Here is a 12,945-nt window from a genome sequence, read left to right on the forward strand (position 1 = left end):
GCTTAGCCTAAATATGACCTATATCGACCAAATGAGCCTAAAATGTGAATAAATACATTAGATTGAGTCTTAGAAACCTTGAATGCGACTCATAAAACATGTAAACGGTTTAAAATGATAAGTTTGGTTCCTTGGCTCAAAGTTGGGCTATAAAATGCCATTTTTGGCAAAATAGGACCTATAACGACCCAATAAGCATTAAATGTGAATAAATACATTTGAATATGTCTTAGAAAGTTAACACTAGGCTTATAAAATATGTAATAAGTTTAAAATCAGCCCTTAGGTCATTTAGTTAAAAAATGGGAGCGAAAATGCCTTAGTTTAGCTTAAATATGACCTATATCGACCAAATGAGCCTTAAATGTGAATAAGTACATTAGATTGAGTCTTAGAAACCTTGAATGTGCCACAGAAAACATGTAAACGGTTTAAAATGATATGTTTGGTTCCTTAGCTCAAAGTTGGGCGAGAAAATGCCATTTTAGGCAAAATAGGTTATATAACGACCCAATAAGCATTAAATGTGAATAAATACATTTGAATGTGTCTTACAATGTTAAAACTAAGCTTATAAAACATGTAAAAGGTTTCATATGGTGGCTTAAGTTATTTAGTTCAAAGTTGGGAGCGAAAAAGCTATTTTAGGCTACAAATAATGTCTTGACTTAATAGTTAAGAACGATGGAATATTGAATCAGTAATGAGCAATCGTATGAAGTAAGATAGAAATTAGAACTACAAATATAGCAAAAGTTCCTTATTTGTTATGCAAGTTGGTTTAATATATTTGTTTTGTATGGGTGATAATTATTTCAATTCTTGTAGGAAACCTACGAAAAAAATAAGGCCTTATATCAGGTGATTGAGTACGACAATAGTCTGTGTATAATCAATAACTGCAGGACAGACAAGTTTCTTGCTTTCTTGCTTCACCATTGATCAACTAAGTAATCATGTATCTTTTCTTGCAGAGTTGTAAGTTGCCACAAAGTTGGGCGAGGAACCATCACGACTATTCTTTATGCTATTAGGCCGGTCGTGTTTAACTTAGTCATGTATTTTTTTTTATGCTTAGCCATGATTTCTATATATGTAACCTACATCAAGTAATCAGCGGTGTTTGTTTTCATGCTTTCAACCATTTCTATAGAGTAATTAGGATTATGATTTGTATAGTGTTCCGGAAAATAGTTTTTTATATCTTGGGGGAACGTGCACGTTCCAACAACTAGTTTTACCAAAAAATTGAATATTTTAGGCATTGCCTATGTAAACTTGTACTTAAATTACAAGATTTTGGGAGAAATCATCCACTTATTTTTCTATATCTTCAATCTTGAATCTTGCTTTTGATGTAGTCTCGAGTTCTTATACTTTTGAATGTGTGTATGAAGTGTGTTTTGAACACAATATTTGACTTTTGCGGTTTTTAACCAAAATGTTACTCCGTACTTCATATATTATGTTGGTTCGAACATGTAAACACCTTCTATGGTCGCAAGTAGCATAACCTCGATTGTCTCCTACACTTTCTTTACCGGAATAATAATTTGAGAAGGGGATTAATAAAGTTATTACAAGCAACAAAAAATAGTGCATTATAGCTTATATTATCCACACGTGCTAGTGTTAACTGTTAAGTTGTGTGGCTTGATGGGATGCGCTATGTAATTATTTAGTTTATAATAAATATGTCCCATTAAGAAAACCTTGTAATCCCTTATAATAACTAACCCATTATATTTGACTTTCGCGGTTTCAATTTCCTCTTTGTTATAGGTTGAAAATGAAATAGTAAGTAATTTGATATGATGATCACAAGTAATTTAAAAATGCATATTTACTGATTTGAAAATGATGAACATGCAAAGAAAACAAATATGTTAAAAAGAAAGAACAAGGGTTTAAAAGATACTCAGTAATAGAACAAGAAAGAACAAAGAATACAAATGGTATGAACAAATGAAACAAAAAAATATGTACAATCTCATTATGAATAATTAAACAGATGATTATTATGAAGAAACAAATAAACAAAAAAGAACAAAAAGTTCAACAAAAAAGAACAAACATTATAAAAATAAACATAAAATTCCAGAAGAAAGAACAAACAATACAACAATTATGAACAATTTTATGATGAATTTTAAAAAAAACATGAAAGAACAAACAATACAACAAGAAAGAACAAACAAAACAAAAAGAAAGAACCAACAATACAGACGCTTATAAAAACATAAAAGATCAATTAAAAAAATAATTTCATTATGAATACTAACCAGATGATTATTGTGAATAAACAAATAAACAAGAAAGAACAAATAATTCAACAAAAAAGAACAAATAATATAGAAAAGAACATAAAATTCAAGAAGAAAGAACAAACAATATAACAATTATGAACAATTTTATGATGAATTTAAAAAATAACAAGAAAGAACAAACAGTACAACAAAAAAGAACAAACAACATATACACGTCGTTTTTTTGGGTACAGCCGGAGTTGGCTGTAACTGGGTACAACAATTAGGGGTTACTAATACACAATCCAAAGCCAATAATAAAAAACCCAATGGAGGAATGAGAGTCCGGAAAAAAGCAGCAGCAGCCCACAGTAATCTTACAGTAGTCTGTCGACGTGGCTCAGTTTTAGATCAACCAAAAAATTCTCCGTTCTTCGGTTTCTTTCTTGTTCGTCAATCAATCAAGACAACAATTGCGATTGTGTATAACTTATCACTAATTTTACTGTACATGCCCGTTTAATTTAATCGAAGAATTTCTTACAAACCCAGACATTCATCGGAGCTGTGCAGTAAAACAATTTGTTCTGCAAGAATTTTGATGATCAATTGATTCGATATATTTAGGGTTTTTGATTTGGGTGAGAGTAATCCAAAATCCAATAAAAAAAAGTTGGATCAAAGAAAATGGCGAACGAATTGAGAAGAATGTTGGGAAATGTGAGATCATTTGTGGGAAATGCAACGGGAGGTTTACGGGGAGGTCCAAACTTTGCTGCATGGATAGTAGCTGGTACTATGGCTTATTATCTATGGATTAAACCATCTCAAGAACTCAAGCGTCAACAGGAGGTAATCCAATTCTTCTTCACCCTTTTATTCGTTTGTTTTTCGGGTTTTGATATATGCAGTCCTAAGGGCTAATTATAAGCTTTAAGATTTCATATTAGTTAGGAATTTATGATAAAATCACGCGTTTTAATTGATGGTTGTTTTTTAATTCATAGGAAAGGGCTGCACTTGCTGCTGCAACTCCTGATCCTTATCGATATGTTGAGAAGCGAAAACCAGTTCCTGATCCTCAAGTAATTCTGTTATTTTCACCTCTTTGTTTTTGTGCATAATTGGTAGTGAAACTAGTGTGATTGTGTTGATTTTCGGGTGCTGGATGAATGCAGGAAACCGGGTTAATATACGGCAACAAGAATAAAACCAAGGACTCTGTGAGTGAGGGTTGATGCTGTTTACAAAATGTTAGCTCCTTTTGTAAGTTAACACTTAACAAGTATTGCTGGTGTCCCTAGGTTAGCCAGTTAAATTTTGGGAGTTCATATACGTTAATGTTACTAAATGGGATAGATATGCATATTCGATAGCTAATTTTGAATGTCGCGTATAGAGTTCATTACTGTTTTATTAATAAAGTTTATGAGAAATGGAAACTCGTGGTCGTGCTCCCTAGTTTATACATCATGGAGCCGGATAAACAATAATGGACCTTTGATAGTTTATTTTCCCTAGTTTCCTCTTTTTTTCCTTTTATGTTATTGAATTTTAGTGTACGTATTACCATCATAATCTCAAGTTTTTAGGATAATATTATTGAAAGCTTGGATCTGTTTTTGTTTGTATTTGGTATATTTCCGCATATTAAAGGTTGGCAAAATTTCTTTTTGAGTTGTCTGGCACTATTAGTTATTGTGATGAAGAGGAACAATTTTAGTGCAATGTTATCTGAAGTGTTGGACTCTTCAAAAGCTAAAATTTTGTTTTTAAGTATATAGCACGGCTACCGGCTACTTAAATCAATTGTAGATTTTCCTATTATATGTCAAATATCCTTTCTTTTTGAGGTGCCGGATGCATGATGGACATGGGTTATGATGTACGGAGACCTATTGGAGTGTTGGAGTAACCTCAATGTTGGGTTTTTCAATCTCTCGCACGAAGTTAAGATGGATAGTTTTTCTTGGAGGATCAAACCCTTAGATGGAGGGCACCACGGTAGTCACCTTTGAACAATTAAGTCAGAAATCAGCAGTCATTTTGCAGAAGGATAACAATCAGGTTGTTGTTGAAGAAATTGTGTTTTTCTATGTTCCCCAGTTGACTGGAATAATGAAGTGGGTTTATACGTTTGGGAAGCTGGAATATTTTCATAACATCCACACTATTGTGGGTTCTTTACATGGCTTGAGAATAACTTGTTTAATGTTACGGAAATAGAGTTGGTTGATTCGTCTTTGGTTTCGTCGTATCTTTCTAGGCTGCTAGTCTTTTATTTGTGTTTTTGGAGGATTAAGGGGAGAAGGTTTGTGTTGGTAGGCATGATACTTTGGGTTTTGTAGTTAAAGAAAAAATGATACTAACAATAATACTAGGATTTTCCTCTATGGATAAGGAAATAAACTATTTTTTCCCATGTTTGGTTTGATGAAAGAAAATGATAGGAATCACATTTGGTACAATATTAGTAAAGGGAGGGAAGAGAAGGGAAGATAAAACAAAATTAAAAACACAAGGAATATTTTTTGACAGATTTTAGTTTTCTCTTTCCTCCTAAATTCCTCCAATTTTAGGAGGAAAGGAAAGTGAAACTTGTATATAGGGGCTTTTCCTTCCACTTCCCATATAATATTTAAAACCAAACACGGGAAATGTTATTTTTCCTTTCCTTTCTTTTCTTTTCCTTCCAATTTCGCCCAACCAAATAAAGCCTTGGTACAAAGAACATAGTTCTATATGAAATGTCATGCTCTTAGAATAAATTTCATTGAAAGCTCTGTTTGAGGCTTTGGATGTGTGTTGCACACAAGGTACAAAATCGTATTGTAGTGTTGGAGTTGGAGTAACCTGGGTATAGCTCCTGAAGTAAATTAGGCTTCTCCAACATTAAGCTAATAGATGATTCCTTCCCAAAACATCAAATGCTTAGATGGAGCCATGGAGGATTTGAAGGTAGTCACTTTGAATAAAAGTAGGGTCCTGGTCATTTCTACTGACTACAGAGATGTGACATTGTGACTGTGTAACTCAGCGTATGGAGAGCTATATTAGTAAGGTTACTTTCATAGATATCCCGTTTTTTTATGCTAACCAACTGACTGAATAACTAAGTGGGTTTATACATTTGTGATGCTGGAAAATTTTCATAACATTTTAGACTGTTGTGAAAAGTTTACATATCTTTGGAACTGGAACAATTTATTTGGTTATGTGGGAGCGACGTGGTTTCTTTTGCATTTATTTCAACATATCTACAACTCTACTAGTCTATAAGTCTTTTATGTATGTTTTGGGAAGAAAAAGGGTAGCAAAAATTTGTGGTGATCGGCATGCTTCCATGGGTTTTATGGATTTAGAAAAATAGTAGAATTTCCCACTATGGAGTTACAGATTTATAGGTCAGGACTCAGGAGGCTGTTAGTGCTGTGATGGTGAATAAAGTCGGTTGACCTCTTTCATGGCATGATTTTATATCACGGGGGATGCAAAAAGAAATTGAGAAAAACCCTATTTTGTGCTTTCTTAAAGTACTTCCCGCTGGCGGTCCTTATGTAGGACTGAACACCAAGGACCAATATTTTTTTTGTAAGTGCAAGGCAAAGTTGATTATATAATACAATCGATTAAAATGAGATAAGAGGTGGTAAGAAATATGGTGCTACTGATAAGTCACCCTTTGGTATAGGGGGCTAGACTAGATTGTGATCAATTAACAAAGTTGCTACTATCCAAAAAAAAAAAGAAGTTGTTAAAGCTCAGCTCTATCTTTTTGGCAAAGAAGCTATTCTCTCCCAGTGACTTTATTTGGCATCTTTAAAGAAAGTATTAGATACTCTCTTACAGTAGCTAATCTCAACGGTGACTTGAAATATTAGCTATTTTCTTGTAATAATTATTTTTTTAGCAACTTTTCTCTTCTGAGTAGGAAGAAGCCTATGTCGTCTGGTCTTCATATGAATACCATGGGGGAACATGAAATACCTCTGGTGGAGGATCAAAGATGATTTATATTATTTTATTTGGAAAGATTAGCACTTCTATCCTAGGAAATCTCATATTTTCCATGATTTAAAGGTTTTTCCTACAAGCTCTTCTACTCCAGGTAGTTATGGATACTTTGTGTGTAAATTCATTGAAATGCTGTTGTAGGGAATTCATTTGTCTAGGTTCTCCAATTGACTGGAATAGTGAAGTGGCTTATACATTCAGGATACCTTGAATGGTTCTGTAGCACTTACACTGTTATGAGTTATTTACATATCTTTGAAATAACTTGTTTGGAATTATGGGAATACAATGGGTTCATTCACATAATGTTTTTCCATACCTGGAAGGCTATAGGTGTTTTATGTGTGTTTTGGAAGGAATAAAGGCAGAAACTTTGTGGAGATAGGTATGATACTTTGGATTTTATGGTTAGAGAGAAATGGTTGGATTTCCGGGTATGGAGTTATAGCCATATAGATCTGGAGCCTGGAGGCATTATAAGGGATAAAAGTACAACACCTAGCATCCCCTTTGGTGCTTTTGTATGGGTGTGTTTTTGGGGTTGCTTAAACTGAAACAAAATATCTTTTCTTAGTAGGGGTGACGTGATGCAAAGTGTGACTGCCATGCTATAATTTTTATTCACTTCTAAACACTCAGTGACCTTTCCCCTATACTTAATTTTTTTACCCTTTTTTAGATCGCCTGTCTTATAGAGTCTCTGGATGGTGTGAGAAAGGGAAAGGTATCATGGAGAATATGCTTTTGATATTTGCAAAGGTTAGAATGGTTTGTTATGATGTTGTAGTGATTCTATTGAATCTAGTTTCATGCTTTGATCTGTTGGCACAGAGTTGTGCAGAAAAAGAGAACGGAAATTTCAATGCAAGTGCTTTCTTGAAAGTATGTCCCCACGTGAGGTTTATGGAGGACTGATTGCAATAGTCATCATTCATCATTATCATTACCCCATTGCCTCAAGGAGGCTCCCGCAAGAAGCAGGGTAAGGGGGGTCGGATGTACGCAACCTTACCCCTGCAATTGCAAAGAGGTTGTTTCCAATTGACCCAAAAGCGATAACAGGACTGATTGCAATAGTCTTATGTGTTTTTCTCTATTTTGCAACTGTAATGGAAAATTGTTATAAGAAAAGTGACTAAATGGGAAAATAAGTGCTAAGAAATTACTGAGGAATCTTGGGTTTGCCTTTTGGAGATAATGCATTGGCTGCAACTTCTCTGTAGGGGTTAGCTAAGGTAAGAAGAAGAGATTGTTAGGCAGAATGCTTTCATGGAAATTATGTGTACTGGTGTTTGTGGTTTGAGAGAAAGATGGATTTTCACGAGTTTCTTTAACTTCTGACTTATTGTGGGGAAAGGTCACATATTTAGCATATTTATTGGCCAAGGCAACGGGGGCTTTGAAGAGTTTCTTGGTTGCGGAGGTACAAAGAATTTGGGGAAATATGTAATTTTGTTTTCCAGATCAGAGGACAACTTGTCCTCATTGTTTGCTCACCTTTTTTCCTACTGTTTATACATTGTTGTTATTTTGATTTGTTTCTTTTTGTGTGTGTGTTGATTTTCATGTTTAACACTTCAGTTCAAACACCAGAAAACTCCTCTCTTGCATAATCTTTTCCAGTTTTCCCCTTTACGCCACCGAATTTAAAAGGACCAGGTTCCTCTGTGGGTTGAAGATCTTGTGGATTTTTATGTTTAAAAGAAATAGTGATACCAATTTGTCGTGAGGAAATATGTACTGTATATTTTTTCTATGCTTTTGTAGTATTCTTGATACATTTGAAATACGGATAAGGTTAATTATCTTTAGTAATTGGGGTTGTCTTCTATATCTGATCTGAGTGATTTGAGAAAATTAGAGATTTTACTCTTTTAGTGGAGAGTAGGGGAAGATTGTTTTCTAGTTGCTTATATTTTCCGTGCTCTGGTGTATATGGATGGAGTTGAACAGCAGGATTTTCAAGGACCAGTTTTTGCCGGGAGGATTTGTCTGGAACTAAATTGTCCTCATCTTTTTTGGGCAAGAAATCTTCTGGAGTTCATTGAGATGTGTCATACAATATTAAGTGTTGAAGGCTGTACTTTACTCGCTGTTTGTTTTATAAGGACATCTCATTCTCCTAGCTATACACTTTGGGGTTGGGTTACAGATGTTAGATAGATGAATTATTCGGTATTTTAATCTGGTAACTTAGACTTGTTATGCTAGTTTGGGGATGAGAATAATAAAGTCGAAGTTTTTGCTTTTTATTAGGTTAAGAGAGTGATTTTCCTTCCTTTTCAGGTACAGTTTGAGTAGAAGCTTACTAAGAATTTGATTCTGGATTATTGTTTTTCTTTCATAGATGCTCCTGTTTTTCTGTTTAGAGTGAGATGGTGGACATGAGTTGTCTTTGATGGTAGATGCTCTTGTTTTCTGTCTTCTGGATAAGTTTTTTTTACCCCTTCGTAAATGCTCCTGTTTTATGGATTAAATTTTGTTTTCTGCTCTCGTGATCTTGTGTGAACAGCTATTTTTTCAGATTCAGTTTTGGAATTGGGTTTGGGATCTGTTAGTAAGAGTAAGACTGTTTTGATGGAATGGTTGGTCAAGAAGGTATCAATAGACTTTCTCTTCCTGATATCACTTTTCTTCAGTCCAACCTTGGTTCCTAACCTGAGTTCAGGTTCTTTCTCTCCCCAAGTAATGAATCTCACTTTCCTTTTGCAATGCATGAATCACTGTCCTCAGACCAGGAATCAAAAGGTTCAGTTATGTGAGAAAATGGGCAATTATCGTCTTTTTCAAGTATAGACCAAAATGAACCCCACCCCTACCTCTTATTTGATGGGAAGGTGAATCACTTTCAATATGAGCTATGCCTCCCCCTTGTCATCTTATCTATCATTTGAGTTTTGACAAATTTTTGTTTTTGAAAAAGGCTGGTGGTGACCATCTTATTGAGGATTTTGAGTGATTTTTTTTTTGGGTAAATATATTTTATCAACATAATCTAGAATTTACTCAAAGATTTCCGTATTACGGAGCATTTATGTTTATAAATTTGTCGTAATAAATTTGTTTTTCCTGTACTCTCTGTAGTCTTCCCTTTCTTAAACGATGATGGCTGACTCTTTATTGTTTTGTCAGTTAGATGTACAAAAACCTTGTGGTGAAGAAGGGTGTATTTGGGTTGTATGAAGTACCACAAATGTAAGCTATTAGCAGTCTACATGAAGCGGAAGAGAGGGGGGGGGGGGGAGATTATTTTTGTGCTCTTAGTAGCCTAAACAGATTCAGGTTTATGGTTTGTTGATTTGATGAGATGAAAGGACAATAAGTAATCAAACTAAGGCCCTTTATAATGTGGTGTGGGATAAGCAGATAAGTGAGTGTTGGTCGCTGAGGCAGGCTGCTTGGATATTGTGCAATGCAACTGTGGTAGACTTGAAGATGTTGAAAATGGTGATGCCCTTATCTATATTGCTGCATAGCTGAGTTGTTTTCTGACTTTTGCTTTGTTAGAGTGACACCTAAATGTAGTTCGTATCATTGTATGCATGAATCAATGTTATAAGTGGTTATTTATTTAACGAGTTAGATATAGAGACGGCAATACAACAATTATAATTGAAAGTTTAACCCTTATTTTAGTACTCTGTTGTGGTCGGGACACGTTGGACACTGAATAAACATGTAAATTGAAGATAAACAGAAACAGGTTGACATGCTTGTGGAGGCCTGATGCTGAAGGTGGATCTGTGATGATGGGATGAGAATGATGGAGAAAAATGCAATAGTCGAAAATATGCTGAAATCTCTATTTGTACTGTCAAAACCTTTATCGAATTCAAGATGGATCTCAATCTTAAATATTTTTGATGTCATTCATTATCATTACCCCATTGCCTCCTGCAAGAAGCGGGGTAAGAGGGAGTCGGACGTACGCAACCTTACCCCTACAATTGCAGAGAGGTTGTTTTCGATTGACCCAACATCAATACCAGGACGACCATCTTTTACTTCGTGAAATCACGTCTGCAAATAAATTTGTGGATGGAGAATGCATGTTGGTTTGGCAGGAGTAGATTTTGTATTGACTGTTGTTGGTGCTATGTACTTTGTCCAAAACTGTATGACTTGTATGCCATTAATTCGTATGGTAACTACAGGTATATATGTACAAGTATAATGTTATCTAGATTCACTGCTTGTCGGCACACACGAGAGGATCCTAACACACAAAACAGGAGTTGGTACAACTCAAGTGTTGCAGGTTTGCTTACTAAAAAAACAGGCAGCGTAACGCAAATTATGGCTGTGGTATGAATTATAATGATGAAATTCAAAGGCATTAGGTTCGGTTCTGTTAATGATGAATGATGAATGATTAAAAGAGGGGGATGATTTATATGAAGATGCAAAGTCATGGAGATATCCCCACCTCAGAATGATAAGTCAAGGACTTCCGCATACGACAAACAAACACGAGACTCTTTTAAATACTTTTTTTTTTATAATACTTCAGTAAAGCATAATACAAACACGAGACTCTTTTAAATTTCTAAATCCTTGAGTAAAGCATATGTAGGAAACCAAATCAGGGGGATTCATTTTGTCGGACATCATCGCCACTTTTGTAATCGACTCTTTTAGAGTTTTAGCTTATTAATTTACCAAATCAGGGTTAGGATGTTAATGTCATAATTGTACGATTAGATCCCGTATCAAACTTATAATTAACACCTCATTAAGCTAATTGCTAATTGCTAATTGCTAATTGCTAATTGCTAATTGCTAATTGATTGATGGTAATACTAATACTAATACTATTGGAGAAACCCACTTTGCTTTATACAAGTGCTTTCAACTCTAAACATACTTTGTCTCCCACACTTGAAACTTGAAACTGTGGCACCGCATTGCCGCTAATGTCAAAATATATTGTCATGGTCAGCCCAACTCGGTATAAAAAGACGAAAATGCCCTTGAGTCTTGGGAACTAAGGAGGACATCTGTTTAGTTAGAAGTAAACATAATTACGTAATTACCCACGTGTAATCATATAAGTACTCTGATGTAGTCATTAAAAAAGGCTATCTAATCATTACCTGAAAAAGCAAACCAGTCATTCTCTCTCTCTAGTTCTTCTCACTTAACAACGGCTTATTTAATTTTAATTATCATACGAAGGTTCCTCGGACACATTCAGGGACTGTCTAAAAATGGTAACACAGGTGGTTGGATATAGGAAGATCACGGTGAAATACGTCATCGGTTAAGCTAATTCCCAAGTTAATATAGTTACAGTTTCTCCGGCAGAAACAGTTTGGCGCCGTCTGTGGGGAACGCTTAACAAAAAGCCATGGTGAACACCAGACGTGCTCGACGACCGTCACCCATTCGACATCCCTCACCTACCCAGTCACCCTCTCAAGGAAGGTCCTCGGCCTCCAGACATGTCGATGATCAGTTGCGTCATGGTCCAGTGCTGTCTTCTCGACACGATCACGTGCTCGAGTCGATCCATGCCAGCGACCCGCAACCTCTTGGAGAAGTCGAGGGACCTTTGCCCGTCACACAGGAAGACTTAAGGAGATTGGCTGAGCAGTTCAATGACACTTTGGAGCGCAGCCTCAAGGCCGCCGTGTTGAACCTCCGGGATGGTAATGAAGGCCCATCTCGACCCAGAGGGCAACCAAGGTCATCGGAGGAGGTCTTAGCCCAGCGGGAGACAAGATCATGCATCCATCCCCCCAGAAGCACACTCTGTACGAGAGGCCGGTCTTCCTCGGTCCGAAAGAGACCGTGAACTACCACTGAATCCTCCCCGACACACAGGGAGACACCAGGCATCGAGAAGCCTCCCCCCGCCACCCCAGAGGCATGACCGAAGCGATGCTCGAAATGTAATTGTCCAACGAAGACTCAGGAGAGGCGAGCTCGACGCCCGCGAGATCATCAACTCTCGAAGAAGCAAGGGGAGACAGGGAGACGCCGGGAGGATCTCTACTCACTCTCAACATGAGAGTTTGAGAAGGTCCCTTGATCATCCTCGACGCTCCCCCACCCCGGTGGAACCTCCAAGATCTCGACACGGATCCTCTCGAGAACGAGATCAAGAGGAAAACTCAATCACATCTGGAAGAAGGGCGGATAGACACACCCAAACAGGGAGAGAACCTCCTCGGACCGGGAGACGGGAACCAACCCCCCCTCGAGATGAGGTGCAGCTCGAAAACCTCAGCTTCCTAAGTCCTTTTAGCAGACATATTATTGAAGCACCAACCCCGAACAAAGTTAAGGTGCCCTCTATCGACCCATATGACGGGACCTCTGACCCGAATGACTGTCCAAACAGGAGATGAATGTTAAGTTATGATACATATGACAATTCATAAATCATGCGGAAACAACCATTAAGCCAGGAATACATATTATTTACACATAATCATATAGCATAGTCTAGAAGCATACTCTTTGTTGCGTGCCTTCCCTAGCTGCGCCCGAACCGAACAAGAACAAGTCTTTAGGACTCCAAGTGTCGTCCCTCCGTAGATAGTCCACAGCACGTCCGGATCCGCCTTAAGATTGACCAACTAGAATCGCCCTTAAGGTACTAATAATTTCGGCACTTTTAGGCAAGGTATGTGACTGAATTTTTCTCTCAAAAACTCACTTTGAATACTTGAAAACTCGTTAT

At 36.6% G+C, this 12,945-nt stretch overlaps 2 protein-coding genes across 5 annotated transcripts; both read left to right on the top strand.

Moving 5' to 3' along the window:
• Positions 1–2,564: 2,564 nt before the first annotated feature.
• On the top strand, positions 2,565–10,872 carry LOC110794985 (uncharacterized). Of its 4 annotated transcripts, none has more exons than XM_021999958.2 (4): positions 2,565–3,098; positions 3,254–3,331; positions 3,425–3,499; positions 9,393–9,565. In XM_021999958.2, exons 1-3 carry the CDS (start codon positions 2,934–2,936, stop codon positions 3,482–3,484), a joined length of 303 nt encoding a protein of 100 aa, XP_021855650.1. In that variant the 5' UTR covers positions 2,565–2,933; the 3' UTR covers positions 3,485–3,499; positions 9,393–9,565. The 4 variants fall into 4 exon arrangements, with proteins under 4 accessions (XP_021855650.1, XP_021855649.1, XP_021855648.1 ...); XM_021999957.2 differs by lacking the exon at positions 9,393–9,565 and adding an exon at positions 9,950–10,872 and having other exon boundaries at positions 2,566–3,098; positions 3,425–3,512; XM_021999956.2 differs by having other exon boundaries at positions 2,566–3,098; positions 3,425–3,512.
• Positions 10,873–11,607: 735 nt separating this feature from the next.
• On the top strand, positions 11,608–12,610 carry LOC130461839 (uncharacterized). Its single transcript, XM_056830071.1, has 2 exons — positions 11,608–11,908; positions 12,003–12,610. The coding sequence occupies exons 1-2, from the start codon at positions 11,608–11,610 to the stop codon at positions 12,608–12,610; spliced, it is 909 nt and encodes a 302-aa protein (XP_056686049.1).
• The last annotated feature ends 335 nt before the right edge of the window (positions 12,611–12,945 follow it).

This window comes from Spinacia oleracea, chromosome 5 (assembly GCF_020520425.1).
Source record: "Spinacia oleracea cultivar Varoflay chromosome 5, BTI_SOV_V1, whole genome shotgun sequence".
In the NCBI taxonomy this organism is placed as follows: Eukaryota; Viridiplantae; Streptophyta; class Magnoliopsida; order Caryophyllales; family Amaranthaceae; genus Spinacia; species Spinacia oleracea.

Excerpts from the sequence above, each read along its gene's own strand:
- LOC130461839 (XM_056830071.1), top strand. The coding sequence starts at position 11,608 with ATGGTGAACACCAGACGTGCTCGACGACCGTCACCCATTCGACATCCC. Across the intron at positions 11,909-12,002 it reads CGTGTTGAACCTCCGGGATG|AAGCACACTCTGTACGAGAG; the intron begins GTAATGAAGGCC and ends CCATCCCCCCAG.
- LOC110794985 (XM_021999958.2), top strand. The coding sequence starts at position 2,934 with ATGGCGAACGAATTGAGAAGAATGTTGGGAAATGTGAGATCATTTGTG. Across the intron at positions 3,099-3,253 it reads AACTCAAGCGTCAACAGGAG|GAAAGGGCTGCACTTGCTGC; the intron begins GTAATCCAATTC and ends TTTAATTCATAG. Across the intron at positions 3,332-3,424 it reads AACCAGTTCCTGATCCTCAA|GAAACCGGGTTAATATACGG; the intron begins GTAATTCTGTTA and ends GGATGAATGCAG.